The sequence below is a fragment of the Ipomoea triloba genome, chromosome 1, assembly GCF_003576645.1.
Source record: "Ipomoea triloba cultivar NCNSP0323 chromosome 1, ASM357664v1".
NCBI classification, from domain to species: Eukaryota; Viridiplantae; Streptophyta; class Magnoliopsida; order Solanales; family Convolvulaceae; genus Ipomoea; species Ipomoea triloba.
Window position 1 is genome coordinate 46,643 of NC_044916.1, and position 16,689 is coordinate 63,331.

The 16,689-nt window shown below is 37.0% G+C and overlaps 1 protein-coding gene across 2 annotated transcripts; it reads right to left on the reverse strand.

Annotated features, from left to right (window-relative positions):
• Positions 1-1,298: 1,298 nt before the first annotated feature.
• Positions 1,299-15,025, reverse strand: LOC116022223 (tetratricopeptide repeat protein SKI3). Of its 2 annotated transcripts, none has more exons than XM_031262845.1 (22): positions 14,777-15,025; positions 12,613-12,742; positions 12,203-12,526; positions 11,996-12,118; positions 11,836-11,919; positions 11,690-11,740; positions 9,054-9,146; positions 8,369-8,509; positions 8,165-8,245; positions 7,773-8,020; positions 7,526-7,697; positions 6,617-6,732; positions 6,482-6,539; positions 6,123-6,188; positions 5,759-5,971; positions 5,594-5,645; positions 4,918-5,291; positions 4,682-4,776; positions 3,855-4,091; positions 3,008-3,651; positions 2,254-2,457; positions 1,299-1,661 (listed from the first exon to the last, which is right to left on the reverse strand). In XM_031262845.1, the coding sequence occupies exons 2-22, from the start codon at positions 12,613-12,615 to the stop codon at positions 1,477-1,479; spliced, it is 3,564 nt and encodes a 1,187-aa protein (XP_031118705.1). In that variant the 5' UTR covers positions 12,616-12,742; positions 14,777-15,025; the 3' UTR covers positions 1,299-1,476. The 2 variants fall into 2 exon arrangements, with proteins under 2 accessions (XP_031118705.1, XP_031118714.1); XM_031262854.1 differs by lacking the exon at positions 14,777-15,025 and adding an exon at positions 13,148-13,577.
• Positions 15,026-16,689: the final 1,664 nt, after the last annotated feature.

The window sequence follows — 16,689 nt, forward strand, 5'->3', positions numbered from 1 at the left end:
ATATATATATATATATATATATATATATATATATATATATATATATATATATATATATATATATATTTGTAAACATTATTAAACGAACACTAAACGAGATTGTTCTCGAATATTACTAAACGAACACAAACGAGCTTGTTCACGAACACTACTAAACGAACACAAACGAGCTTGTTCGCGAACACTTAGCAAACAAGTTTACCACTGTTCAGACTATGTTCGTTTATTAACTAAATCTTGTTTGTTAATGTTCGTTTACCTTAATAAACGAACATAAACGAACGCTTACCGAGCTCGAACACGAATAGTTTGTCCAAAGCTCTGTTCGCTAACAGTCCTAAGTCTATTACCAGAAATTAGAAAATGTAAATAATGGGAGAGGGAATAAATACCACCGGTTCCTTTTTTGGGTCAATGATTAAAATGGGAAACAAAATATTTGGATTGATAAAAATAAAAAGATTTTGAAACTTGGACTAGAGTGGAAAAGAGCATTAGGGTGATGTGCTTCATGTTAGTAGAAACACATCTCCCACATGCAAGTGCAACTTGCGTATGATGTATTAGAGCATCCTTATCAGTGGAGTTTTTTCACGGTAATTGAGGAGTTTTTGTAGATGTGATTAGGAAAGAGAAAATGAGATGGGAAGAATAAAAAAATAAAACAAATATAATTTATAAAAAAAAAATCAAAAGGCTTTGTGACAGGCGCGCCTGTCACGCCCATGTGGGCGCGTGCAGTGCACGCGCCCGCATGGGCGGCTGCTGTGCGCGATACGCGCACAGCAGCCCAGGTTAAAAAAAATAGCTTTAATTTTTACTGTAGAAAGAACCCGGTTGTTGCAGAAGCTCTCCCTTTCTTCTCTCTCTTCTTCTCTCTCCATGCTATGGCAAATCCCTAACAATAACCCATGAAGTATCCATTGATATGGATGCTATTATACATAAGACGCAAATCTCACTTGAGTCTCGTGTATTAAAAAAAAAAAAAAGTTGGTCACTGCAGAAGGCGATTAAACTAGTCACCTTCTCCGCCAACTTTTTTTTGGTACCATCTCTTAAACGCTCTTTTCTCACTTTAGTCTAAGTTTCAAAATCTTCCCATTTTTGTTAACCCAAATATTTGTTTCCCATTTTAATCATATTTTTGTTAACCCAAATATTTGTTTCCCATTTTAATCATTGACCCTCCTTTTTTTAGTGATGCCATATAATATACCTCAAGCTCCAGTCCCCAACCGGACAATGAGGATGAGGGACCGTCCACATCCATGTACAAATATGCGGAAACACGCCGGTAGTAAAACCGCAATAAATTATAAATGCCAAATAAGCCAAAAACTCGGGTGTATTTATAAGAGAGAACAAGAGAAGATAGTAAACTATATCTTCTCTGCAGAAATTTCACAAGGAAAGGTTAATATCACAGCGCACCATATCCCATATTCTTTCTCTCTCCTCTCACATGATAGCTTGTTAGTTGCTTAATGAACTTCTCAATACTCTCCAGTACCTAGAAGAAGATGGGTTCAAATGGATAGCTTGGAGCATCTGTCTTATAGAATCTGCACAAGGCTCCAATGATGAGTCGTCATAAGTACCACATTGTGAATGTCTTGAAACCAAATGCATTTGGAATAAGAGTTCAGCAGGCTTCATTTCTGCAGGAAATACAAGGCTTCTTAGAGCATAAAAGCAGATAAAGATGGCTCAAAGGATTATAATTATCAAGTCTGCCCCATTCTTCTATTTAAGCCTCTCTCAAATTTGGGTAGACACCAAATGTCAAATGTTACAAAACATTAGCTAAATATCCAGAGTGGTATCACAATAAATGAGAGATGCTTCTAGCCTCTCAACACACTAATACATCAAATAGAAGTCCTCACCATTGACCATTGTCTCAAATTGTTCAGAGTGTGGCCTCTAAGACCCAAGGTCAGGAGTTCAACCACCAATGACTTGTTGGGACCTTAATGTTTTGGTTTTACCTTATGTTTGTTTCACATTTTAGGACCTTATGACTTTATATATACGTGTATACACACACACACACACACACGTATATATCGTTCCACTTCGGCTTTAACCAGTGGCTATGTTTAGGGAGTGGTGTCCCCCTTCCTGTGTTAGGTTACTTCACTAAGAATCGTAAACTAATGCACATTTAGAACATCCAAAAGAAATAATCCCACAAACCACCTGTCCACCCCAACAAGACAGAAGAGGTAATAGAGCTAAAGTAATACTAACCTGGTGGCCAAGATGACCATTCCTCATGAAGGTTTTTCTCCCACTTTGATTCAGAGCCAAGGCTTGCTTCTGCTTGCGCCAACAATAGTGAGATAAAAGGCATTGGAATTGGAGTAGCATCTTTAGCTTTCTTTAGACTTCTAATTGCATGTGACAGAAACTTTGAATCACAATGCTGCCTGGCAAGCTCCATACAAATAGCACCTGAATTCATATTTAAAAAGACAAACAAACAAACAAACAAAAAAAAAACACTCCCCTTATAACCTATCAGAGAAAAATGTAAATGAATGCATTAAGAAAAAGAGGGATACTAGACCCCCAAAGGACAGTTGTTAATTTGAAGATCCAGTGTTTTTTATATTAAAAAAAAAAATAGTTGTAATTGCTCTCTACAACAAATTTCTTAGCCACAGTTCCAGCTTTATTTAAATCACATAAATGCTGGCTAGGTTACTCCTTGTGTATTTGATCTTTTTTATGTTTCTCTTTTACTGACAAATGAGGCTAATGCAACTAACATTGTGTTTTTGCCTCAACAAGTTCTGCTGTTCCAAATTTTTAAACAAGATAGACAGTTCAAATGAATTCAAAGGGCAAATTTTAAATTAAAAATAAAAACCAACACCTAAATTCTAAGCATCAGCTTCAAAGAACCTAAACAAAACCGAGAATTTAGATAAATTCTGAAGACCAATATATATGTGTATGGGTGTGTGGGCAAAAGTCAGAATTATATGTTGTAGGATGATACCATGACAAAGCAGTAAGCAGCTCTCGTCACAGGCTAACGAGCAAGCTTGTGAAAGATATTCTTCTGCTCTTGTGAAATCTCCTATCCAAATTGCACTTAGACCTTGCACTAAGCTGAATATAGCTAGCCAGACATTCCATGAAGTATTTACATCTTTGGAGCACTCCTCAAATCTTAACGCTAACACAGTGGAATCTGCCTGTATTTTGTACTGAGATTCAAGAAACTTGAGGCAGATCCAACCAATATGGCAACCATTTTTAAGCTCCAAGCATTTTAGATATTCTTCAGACAATTTAACAGGATTATCTCCCACAGCATATGCACGGCATAGAAGTAAGTGGGCAAAGAAGATATAGCGATCGGGTATGGATAGCTCTGAAGCACTTGTAGCATTCTTTATGCAGTTAAAATAATTCCCACATTGCAAACTGACCTCAGCTGCACTAAGTAAGAGCTGGAACTTCTGATACTGAAAAGAAGGGTCCTTTCTTGAATACAATTCATTAGAAAGGGCAACATCTATTAGCCGATCAAGCACAACACATAGATAATGAGGATATCTCTCCTGGCGAGCCCTCTGAAAATAGTTAGTTATGAGCAAGTACCATGTAGTTTGGTTCCATGGCTCTTGATGCAAATGCCTGTTAAATTAGGAAGTAGAATTAAATGATGCATTAATGAAAACAAAAGATGATAGTCTATCAACTATCCATGGCAAAAAAGGATTCAATGATAAATCACTGATAAACATCAAAAATTCATCAATCATCAGACAAGCAGTTGGAAACAAAAGAATCATTATACAAATGAAATTCTCAAGATGCGAGGAATTAAAGCAATGTACTTCTGTAACAGCTGCATAGTGTTACATCCAGATGTAGATTTCCCTCTGCAGGTGGCCAGTGATGTTTTGCAGCATTGGAAGGCATGGCAAGCTACTCCCTCTGCACCAAAAATCTCAAGTGCAGATTTTTTATCATCTTCATTCGGATGGTCAGAAGGGTTCACAATAATGCATCTAGTTGAAGCATGAAAATCTTTCCATTGCTTCCTTAATAACAAAAGATAACCAAGAAGATTCCTGTTGACAGTAAGACAAATCTGAGAAATAGAATTGGGAGATGAGACTAAGAAGCATTATAAAAGCCCGTTTTAGAAGGAAATGACACTGTAGCCTTGAGAAGATATCTAAAGTTTCTGAAAATTTCAATAAAAAAAAAAAAAAAAAAAAAAAACAAACAAACAAACAAAAACAAAAACAAAAGGATAAAGTTGTCCCAATCTCCAAAAGTACAAATATGTGAACTTGAAAATTACAATTGAGAGCCATTGCCAACTAATCAGCTATTTTGAATTACTCATGACCATCTGGAATATTATGTATATGATCAAATCAAAGAAAAGAGTGTTATATTTGAATGGGTGATACAGTCACAATGTTTAGGGAAAAAAAAAACGCGTTCTGTTTAACTATCTTTAGTGAGTTCGTTCTGAAAGAAATTTTGATTAACAGCTTTTAAAAACTTGTACTCTGTGACAAGAAAGTGAAATACATAATTGTTAATACATCAGCTCAGAATATAGATAAACCAAAGCAACTCCCATCCCAACACAGATGGTCTGCAATGCACAACTGACAGACATAACAAGAGGCAGAGTCATAACAATTACCTTATCAAGTGACTATTGGGAGACATGTGAAGTGATTTTCTCAAGTACTCAAGTCCCTTCTTAAACCCAAGGCAACCTTTAGATCCATGTTTCAACTGCAACATGGAAAATAATAATAATAATAATAAGGGTCCCTAATAATAATAATAATAACAACAACAACAACAACATTCTTATAAAGCTTGCAAACCCAGATAAAATTAGACATTTCGGCCTAGTTCAATACGAAAGCTTACTAGTTCACCCAGTGCCACTAGAAAATCCATTACAGCTGACCCTTCAGTTGAAGCAATAGAGTTGCGAGCACTTGAAATAACTGAATCAAGCTGATTCTTATGATCTAATGCATGAATAGCAGACGCTACAAGAATAACTTTTGAAGTCTGTGATAATCCCTTGGGGAGTTTCAATAAGTTTAAAATGGCAGCATCCTGGCCCGAAATCTGATATTGCAATCTACAGATGAAACTAACAGATGTGGACACCAATGACTGATCCATAGACGAAACATTTGTGGCAAGTTTTCTTGCCACTGATAAAGCCAGATTATTTTTTCCGAGTTTCCATAAGCACAGTGCATAAATCTGCAAACCTTCTACATCAAGAAGACCTGGTGCATCATAAGGAAATATAATCTCAAAGTTGCAGGCATTTCGGTCCAGAAACTATGACTATATAAATTTATAATCAGTTAGAATAGAGAGAAATAAAAAATTTAAACAGCATTTAAACACTCTGGAACTTATGCACAATTTCTGGTATTAAAACTTCAAAAAGTTTCTGCTTCATGTGCAATCAGTGCATTACAAACACAACAGCAAGTACTCATTCAGGTCTTTTCTTTTCCCCTCTACCAACAAAAAAAATACAAAATTTTATAAGGAGATAAATGCCATAACAGTAAAAACCAACCTCTTTTGTCCAAATCTTCACACTCATCAACAGCATCATTAGCATTCCCAGCCTGTATTGAGTAAAATATTCAAACCAGTGAAATCACAAACTTAGTTACGGGGTATCAAGTACACTGTTCTTGACCTTCCAGACCAACCGAAAAAAGTATAGTAAGCATATTACCCTACAAAGTGATCTGGCTAGGTTAGATGATATACGGTTGAGATAGGTCTTTGATTCTTTTTCATCAAATATGCCAGCTGCATAGCGGGCTAGTCTATATGATGCAATAGCACTTTGATAATCATGTCTTGCCTCACAAACTAGCCCTTTCAAGTTATGAGATTCAGGATAACACGGGGCACGGTGCAATGCTTGCTGGATGGCTCCAAATACCTGGTATAACAATTTCAAATAATCATTTCTTATTTGTTTATTTGATTTTTTGTAATACATTGTAGCTAACAGTTTCCTGCATGCATAAATGTTAGAATGTTAGATAATGATTTCATTCTAAATATATCCTAGTACACTGTTAGGCCCATACCTCTGAAGACTTCAGGTTACCAGAATGTAGAGCAAGCTTTGTCAGACCAGTTTGAAACTCAGCAAGCTGTTTGAGTAAAACAGTTAATCAAGTATATTTCAAAAGAAATTTATGGGTTACTGGGTTACTAGTATAGTATGTGCAATAACTGGAAACACTTGGAACCTGTGTGATAGGTAACATAAACTCTAGGTAGCATTACAACAAAAATGCATAACCATCACGTTGAAACTCTTTCACGAGCAGTAAGCATATGATGATGGCAACATTTGTGAGTTAGTTTTGATATTAACTTTATGGTTTGTCCTCTTAAATGCATTCTACTAACACAACACTAGACAGGGAGAGACAATTATTACAGGAAAAATCTGAACAGCTCGTAGACAGCACTCATATGCCTCATCTTGTTTCAGATTCCTGAAATAGAAGAACATGCACATTCAAAAGATACATAATCATAAATTATGCTGTTTACCATAAAAAGTACAATTTACCTTGTATCAGCATCAGCTGACATGCCAGCCCACGGCAACGGAAGTGAAGGATCAATACTTCTCGCACGATCAAATGCAAGTTGCGCCAATTGTCGTTCACCCTCTTTCCTATACAGCTGTGCATATCAAAGGATAAAGTACATGAAAATTTTATCAGAAGTCAAGTATCACACACCCTCAAGTTAGGGGTGTGAACAAGCAGACTCAAACAAACAAGAGTCTACTCAAGAAACACTCATTTAACTTTCATGGTGTTCAAGCTTGTTCATTTACAAACTAAGCTCAAAGTAGGTTCTTCATTATTTTCTATTTCATGTTTGTTTGAGTTTGGCTCATTTAAATTAAAAAAGCTTGTTTACCAAACATGTTTGTGAACAAGCTCAAAATCATTTATGAACAAATGTATTATAAAAAACCATGTGTATCAGTCACTCAGTTTCAAAGAAAAATGACCGGTATTTCATTGATAGCAACAAATTAAAAACATAAATACATAATCAGAAGTTAAACAAGCACAAAACAAGTCATTGAAGCACGCCAGGTACAGACCCCCGGAGGGCAAAGACATGCGCTATAAGGACATTTTTACAGTGATTATGGAGTCAATTAACCAAAAGGAAATAGTGGGGGATTGTGAACCTGAGATTAAGGGGGAATATAAAATGGGGGATTGGATAAGCAATCTTGTGTTTCCATAAATGTAATAGTGCTGAGAATATAGGGTCAGATTAAACATCCAACCCTGCCTAATCTTGGGTAACTAAACAGCAACTAAGTTCTGAAAATTAACCGGACAAGAAAAATGCTTGGCATCCTATAATAATAAGCCAAGCTATTACCCTTCCCCCCATATCAGTACAGTTTGCATAATAAATCAAAGTATTCTCAGAAAAAAATATGGTGTATTACCTTCCCAAGGTATGCCCATGCAACAGCCAGAGACACATCCAGCTGCAAGCCTCTTATAAAAGCATGTTGTTTCAACACTGCATGATCTGATAAACATCCCAAAGCCACCCAAAACTCATTATTGCTACCCTCAAGCAATAACCCCCCAAGGCACATCTTCTCAGGCAGAGACCTAATAAAATAAGCAAGTAAGATATAAGTGTAATATTTACACACAACAGATCAATAGATGAAACAAAATGCATACCAAGCATTTAAATAATCTTTATCACTCTCCTTGAAAGAGAAACTGAGCTCTGATGCAATAGCAACATCAGTATACATGTTAGCTTGCCAAGGAGCGATATGTAAAGCCCTTTGATAAGAGCGACTGGCTGTCATAGCAGCCACATGGCAGGTTCTCTTCCAGTAATGGACTGAATTAGCGAAAGCTTTCTCATCAGATTGTAAGCTCCATCCTTCATCAATCCATGGGAAACATTTTGCATACATGAGCTAACAAGGGGGAAAACCAACTTCTTTTAGAACAACCAATGTCAGATATACCAATCAATAAAGTATATAACTAAAGGTACGCACAAAGAGTACTATAATAGAAGGTTAAAAATAATTTTAGAGCAACTAAGTAAATACATTTACCTGAATGTCTCCATGCAGCTTCCATATGCATGAAATATTACCAGCTAATGATGTGCATGCTATAGCCACTTTAGATGCCTCCTACACTAGATTAAAATTCACAGTTTAGAAGATTAGTAACATCTGTTAAGGAACAGAGGGGAAAAAAAAACAAACAAACAAACAGAGGCACCCTTGTGTCTCTGAGAAGCACGTATGACCAACCTCTAATAATGAAGCTCCCCACCTAAATGCGCCTGAACTTACGCACTCCTTTGCCAAACAAAAAAGCGCAGACGCAAGGCCATAATGTGCAGATACATTTAGAGGTGAGATTAGTAAAGCTTGACGGAACTGCTCAACTCCCTACGTTCAGAAGTAAATTATTAGAGTAACAACAGCAATAACAGGAAACAGAAAAAAGTTAGAAGCTGAGCATTTTGTGTAAGCAAAGGGAAAAGAAATAAATTATATAGGGCAAGCAACCAATGCTATGGTAAAACCAAACTAATGAACAGGTTCAAGGATTTTAAACATATTTTAATCGAAAGTCTAAATCTAGACTACTACAAGCATGCTTTGACAACAAGTTCACTAATACAACTTCTTTTTCTTTTTTTTTTGCAACCGTGCATATTCCTGAAAATGATAAAGACAGTTAAGATGCTTCTGAAAGATGAATTACAAAAAGCATATCACAATTGGCCAAATAAATAATGAGCTCAATGATTTAGTGCAACGAACAGGTAGAAATCCCAAGATTAGTGCTAATCTCAATCCAACATCCAAACCCACACAGAGGTTCATTCCAAGAGTGCTCACAATATGTGCAGCAAAGTAAAAAGTCAAACAAACAAAAGGTACAACAGAAATTCTTACTCCAAAAAATGCCAGAGATAGAGAATTTTACCTTCCTAAAGTTGCCAAGTATCAAAAATATATTCCCACTTTCAACCAATGCAAAAACTCTTGATTCATCTAACTCAATAGCTCGTCCATATGACTATTGCAATAAGATTAAGCAAACAATATTAGAAACGCCAATTCTCATCAATCTCTCAAAAAAAGATAAGGATCCATAAATATGAAGTTACATCAATCTTCAAATGATTGGAGTACATACTGATATGTTTTCAACATTTTTCACGTTCAAATTATACTATAGTATTGCACACTTGGTAAAAGATATACAATATTTGATGGAAATTCAAAATTGTACAATAATATATGTTTATTATATTTCAATGTATTCAAAACTATATATATAAGGTCCTATTTATATGCACATGACACTAGTTGGTCTAAGCCCACTACTAGAATCCAAGTTTTTTAAAGCAGAAAACACAGCAGAGCAACAAGGCAGTACCCTGCTTTGAAAGGCAAAGTGTAAATTGAAGTGTCGCTTTTGTTCAAAAAGCAACACGGAGTGGAAAACATCAAATTTAATGTTTTAAAAGAATATGTAAATGCCTTGCATACAATTTCAAGCACGTTTGTCCAATCAAATAGTCACAAAGCACCAATACTAGTTAATACGGAGTAGTTAATACTAACACAAGCCTAATCAAGATCCTCCTCCTGAGGAGCTTTAATTTCTTCATCAAAAAACTCCTAATATCAGCAATATCATCATCATGGGTTTCTTCATCATTTTCATCCCAACCAAAATTTTTATTGACTTGAACTTTTATTTTCTTCTTCTTTTCAACATATTATAGATTCGCTAACATGTTCAGGACACTTCATACATTTTGTTACATTGCAATTACCAATAATCAAATGTATTATGTATTCTACCTTCCATAACGCACCCACAATAATTACACCTCACATTAGTGTTATCATTCAGTTAAACACGTTCTATGGTCCCATCCCAAATCTTTTTGCTTATAAATTTGAAGAAGCCATATTATTATCTAAATAATAGGAATAATGCATTAATTAAATTGTGCCACATTCAATGTATTATCTAAACAATATATTCATTGCATCAATTAAAGCTAATTTAAAATTATAACTGCACATTTAATACAACAGAATATAAATCATTTAAACAGTACTATCGTCATATTAAAATAAAATAGTTAATAAATTTATTGCCTAATACACTACAAATTTACTGCCTAATTTAGCAAATACACATTTATTACTCCTAGATTCCTAATTCCAAAAGCTTTAAAAAAATAACACTTAGCACATAATGCCCTGCCTACTACCCGCTGCCCAAATGCATATAACCCAGGGATTAAAGGACATAAAAGCAGAGTTACACAGATGAGAATTTGAGATGGAGTGTGAGTCTTCATCTCTGACTCCAATTTATTTATTAAAAAAAATTAAGAAAAACAGTCGCATAAAACACACTAGAATTCAGAACAGAAGGAGGTTGTGACATCCTGCAAAATTGCGGGAAGCCATGGACTCACAGGCTGAGAATAGGCTGGATGACTTGCAGAATTGCTTATGGAGTCACCTATAGGCTGCATTGTCCCTCGTTTGGAACTTCAATGGACAAACCAACAATGTATGTTTTTATCTAAACCCCCAATTTTACATTTTTACCAATCAATGCACGGTTGCTGCCTATAGGACAGCAGTGCACTTTGCTTTGTCAAAAAGCACTTGCACTTCTGTGCTTCCATGTTCAGCCTCGATTTGATGAAGCAGAGTGACTAAAGGTCGCTCATGCTCACTTTGTTGCTTATGCGACATGGCCAGATTTTAGGGCGTGCAAGATGGGCAACAGCACAGGACCTCAATTTTTAGGGGGCCCAATATTTATTTTTGATCTAGCTATTTAAGAAATTTAAAAAAAAAAAAAAAAAAATCTACAATTAATCCTAAACACATCAATTTTATCCCAATCACTTCTCTCTCCTAATAATTAGGACCTAATTAATTGAGTATGGCAAACCCATTATGTTTCCCCAACGGCACAGATGATGTCTCAAGCCTTGAATTTGCAGAGATAACTTGAAGTAAAAATCATATATTTTACGTATTGATTTTAAAGATTTATACTTTTGGTAGGAGCTCATTTATTTATAAGAATGGGGCCACAAAAATCAACTGGCCCTGATATGCGACAAAGCGATCTCTTTCCACACGTGGGCTACAATCTAGGGTTAGTGTTTAATGTTCAACAAAAAGGATATGTTTATCAGGCACCAACACTTTAACAGCCTGAAACTGAACTCAAATATAATAACACAAGAAAGATAGGTCCAGGGGCAAGAACTTGTGCAACTTAGGGCACATTCATACTAATCATGTTTCCCCTTTACTGTTTTTGCTTTCATGTTCCAAAATAGAGGGGGGAAAGGAGAAAAACATCTTTTGTTTCATGGTTTTGCGTTTCTTAGAGAAGAGGCATTTTAAAGCAAGGCCATGTAGAAACAAAAGAATAAGAACCTGATCCAAATCAAACATGTATATACCCTTAATTTCCTTGTAATAAAACAGAAGCATGTTTTTGTGTTTAAGTGTGAAAACAAAATTGTAACAAATAAACCTAGCATGGAACAATGACACAATTTAAATAATTACCTTAACAGCAGCAGTGAACATACCCATCTGCTGGTAGGAAAGACCGAGGGCCTGAAAAGAGAACAGGCAGCAATAAAGCATGGTCAGTGAGTAGAATTAGAAAACACCAGAAGAAAGGGAGAGATGGAAAGAAAATAATAAATGACCTCCCACAAATCAGCACATATGGGATAGCCTCGGATAGCATGCTGAAGACTTGGTATTGCTTCAGTCCATTTTTTTTGATGGACCTGCAACAATACAAGCAGTAAAGAGAATGGAATTCGTTCAGTCAGGAAGGCAGACAACCATAGAATTAATATTCACCAGAAGGTAACCCAATCTTCGGAAAGCCCAAAAGGCACGGGGTGACTTCTCCGTGGCTTCTCGGCAGACAGCTATCCCCAAGTTCTCCTTTCCACTTTCCTCCAGTAGTTCACACATTGCTTCCTGCATTCATATGAGGTTTGTTCATGAATTTCAAAGATTTTTTCAAAATATTAATAAATAGGAGGTAGGAATATTAAAATTTACCCCAGCATCAGAATCATCAGGGTTGAGAGAAATGGCTCGCTGGTAGCACTTCAGAGCCCTCTGCGGGTCACATGAGAAGTTGGCATAATAATGAGCCAGATACTTAAAGGGATCCCCATTCTGAGGGTTGAGTTTTGCAGATATCAGAAATTGCTCGGCAGCTTTCTCCCTGATCTCTTCACCTCCTGTGCTGCTGGCTGCCTTCTCCCATAGAAGGAAACCCAGATCAAAATGGAGACAAGGATTGTCTGGCTGGGACTCTAGACTTTTCTCAAGCTCTAGCTCCCTCTGTTTTGTAGTACTAACAACTTCTTCTCCTCCACTCTGTGACTTGGAAAAGCATAAATTGAGCTAATAAACAACTAACACAATAATTAAAAAGAATGTGAATGAGGGCATGAGTAGAGGACCATATTCTCTGATTTCTTGGCTTTTCTCCGTTCTGCAACTGAATTACTCTCACCACTGCCAAAAGATAAAACACCCAAGCCTCAAGTGAGACTTCCCTGAGAGTTGGCTGCCTCTCTACAAAGTGGGGACCTGGAGTAACCAACTTCGTTAGCTTTTCAAAAATCAAATCAAATCAAATATAAACATAAAAACAAAAGTGGAATGAGTTGTCCAACTTCTCAGGAGCCCTTTCCCTGACCCGTCCCTGTCAGTAAATACTTAAATAGGAAGCCATTCCCTGGGGCAACAATATACTATTGACAACTTATGTACATGTGGTTTTAAGAATGGAAAATAATATAGCATTTGAGCAACGAACAGAAATCCCTGACCGAGGAATTTCAAGGAGCATATCTTAACACCGGAATTTAAGTACAATGCTCGTGAGTTGTTTGAGTTACCAGAAAACCCCGCCCCGCTCCACCCCACTTCCCCCGCCTAAATAGATTGATTTTGCTTATAATAAAATAAGAATAGGAAGCGAGGAGCTCTAACCTACGATTGAAGCTTTGAATAGAATTGACGACTCCAGCACCCACCGATACCGGCAACGCAACATGCGTCTATCTTTTGCCTTCGCCTCTCAGAATGCATTCAGGGAAACAAGTCCCACTTTGATTTTTTACTTTTTACTTTTTCGTAATTGGACTCTTTTCTTTTTTCTTTTTTTTTTTCAAAATAAAACTTCCCGTCTTCCATTAACTATTCTCCATCAAAAGATCATTACTAAGAAAAGGAGGAGAGTGTATCAACCACTCTGAACAGTCAGACATAGGAAGGGATTCCCATATAAATCTATGGGCAATTCTATTCGCGGATCGCTTGACAAATTGACCCTAATCATTTTGACTTGGGCTAATTAAATCTTTGACTATAACTTTTTATCTATTTTAGTCCTCTGATATATTAATGCATCAAACCTTCAACAAGTGTAAGGGTTTAAATGAGGGACTATTGGGTGTTTACCGGCAAATTATACCATGGACCAAAGTATATCTTGCATTGTGGATCTTGGTCTAAAAATAACTTTCAAATTTTGTACTTGCAATTGACACATTCTGACATTTTGTACATACAGTTAACCATTTTTGTACGTGTAAACAAATTGAAGACACATCAAATATTAATTACATATACATAACATGATAACTATAGACACTGATATGATATATCAGCCGCTCGCAATACTGTAGATCTACTCGGTATGTACGTCGTATGCCGCGTAGGCCTTGTCCCGAGCAGGCCCGAGCTCAATAGGGTCCAACCCGACCCGACCTAAATAGAATAACCGCCAAGACTTTTAAGTTAGTTATCACGCTCGGGACTTAAGTGTCGACTTCGTAAGGTTGGAATGGCCACCCGAGCCGGTAGCCATCGACAATTCAAGAAATTAACCTAAATCGACCGCATCGCCCGACCACATACCAACAATGCATCGGTCACGAATCTCAACACACGTGGACTAATTGAGACCGCCCCCTTCAAGGTCAGTGCATGCGAGACACTTGGCCAACATGTGGAGTTCTAGCACGTGTTCCCTCCAACCCTCTATATAAGGCGCACTTAAAGTCTTGAAGTATGACTTTTGGGATTTTCTCATTGTTAGTACGTCTTACCTTAGGAACTTCTGACCCACAACCTAAGTTACCCGAGCTTGCCCACATGTTTTGTAGTCAATACATAAGACTATTTTGTTGATCCCAACGTATTTACCACATCAGACACATAGATTGTTAATTAATGTACATAATATGTTAACTGCATACACATAACATGTTAATCAACATCTCATGTGTTTACTGTTAACATATTATAGTATTAAAGATTTGGTTGTGAAATTAAAGAAACAGCATATTGCATAATCCCAAACATGACCAAGATTTGGTTGTGAAATTTTTCGTTCGTAAGTGTCTGTATTTGTGGAACTTTGTAACTGTCTGTTAACGAAATTAAAGAAGAAACATGGAGCTTTGTATTTCATATAACCTATCTAGATTTTGGTTCAGCAATTATAGTTTTAAACTTTTAAACATGGAGCTTTTAAGTTTTCAGAAATTCAGTCTCTAACAATTTAATAAAAAGCTAAAATTAACTAAATTAAAGAAGAAGCGTTCGGAGTCATACCAGGCGGCGGCGGCGGTGGGCGTTCGGCGGAGCGGCGGCACGGCAGGGCAGAGCAGCGGACGACGCGAGCAGCGGACAGGCACGGTCGATGGTCACGGCAGAGAAGGAAGACAATGGTCGATGCGAGCAGCGGACAGGCAAGGCGGAGCAGTTGGAAGGAAGACGGCGGTCGGCTGTGCTGTCGTCGTTGGGCGGTTGGGCGTCGGAAGGAAGTCGCGTAGGCGGAATTTTGTTTAGGTTTAGACTAAACTTCCGTCCCAATATTCTCAAAAAACCAAAAAAAAAAAAAAAAAAAAAAAAAAAAAAGGCAATATTAATCTAGCGACGGAAATTGAACTCGTCGTTACATCTAGCAACGAATTAAACTTCTATTGTTATATTCTTACAAAAAATTCAGCAATATTAATTTAGCGACGAAAATAAAATACATCGCAAGATATACGGATAGATTTCAAATTCGTTGCTAAATTCTACCAAAAATAATTCGTTCATATTAATCTAGCGACGGATATTTGAATCCATCGCTATATTCTTAAAAAAAAAAAAATCAGCCATATTACTCTATCCGTCGTTAATCTATTTAAAAAATTCCGGCAATGATGTTTTAGCGGGCGATATTTGAATCAGTATATAGCGACGGATTTAAATATTCGTCAATATATGTTATTAAAAATGTATATTCCGCGTTTTATAATTAGCGACAAATACTCATCCGGAGCTAGGTAGCAACGGATATCATTTTTCGTCGCTACGTTGTAAAAAAATAAATAGTTGAACCTCAGCGACGGATATTTGTTCTGTCGCTAAGCCATTGCAAATAAAATTATTTAATCATCCCGCCAAAAATTTGTCTCAATTTTATGCGCGGAAATTTACCGCTAAAATTAGCTACGGATTTAAAGATAAATTTTTTCTGTCGCAAAATACCGCCGTTATTCGGTCGCTAACTTTCGATTTTTTGAAAATAAGTAAATTCGTCCCTATTCCGTCATTAAATTAGCAACGGAATGAATCTGTCGTTATTGTTCGCTCTTTTTTTTTTTTGAGAATATTTTTCGCGTTTTTTTGTAGTGGTAATTAACAATTTATGTGCTGGTAATTATTATATAATGTGCCTTCAATTTGTTTACAAATCAATAAATTATTAAATATAGTCAAAGAATGTTTTAAGTGTAGACACATAATTTTTTTTACTATGACTCACAATACAATATGAACCTTGGGTAATGATATAACAATTGGTGTTTACCTCTGATTTATATTTGATGATTTTATCGGGACTAGATCCACCATAAATCGGGTTATGATATGGAGTAGGGGTAGGAAAATAATAATCTTTATTGCAGGGGCGTGATGCCCAATAAAATAGATACAAACCCAAGAATGACGACCCAAAATAATAACTAGATAATACAAGGGACTAATAAATAAAAAATGCTAAATAATTACCTAAGGATTCGATCTCAGGTGTGCCAACAGGAGGGATGAGACATGACCACTTAACCAAAGGAGTAATTGTGTTTTATATGGACAAACCTCCCCCCTCCCCCCTCCCCCCTCCCCCCCTTTATACTGTGGCAGTCTAACCTCATCCACCCACATGTAAGCTATCTACACCCTGTCAATTCCAGCTAGACGTGCGTCCCACGTAGTCCCTGTATATCAGTTGCCTCAACCATCCCATCTAGTCGTTAAACGCCACGTTGCACCTTGCCCAAACCCCTTGCGGGCCACCCACGAGGACCAAGACGCACGACGATAGGCGTCCGTGCCCAAAGGGTTATTGTCGCGCCCAAGTGGTGACAGTTGCACCTGGTCGCCCCGGGTGACTCGCCACCTTCCACTCGAGGCGACTGGGCACGTTGCGGGGACGATGGTGGGCGCGACCGGTGCCCCCAGGGTACCTCAGCCCC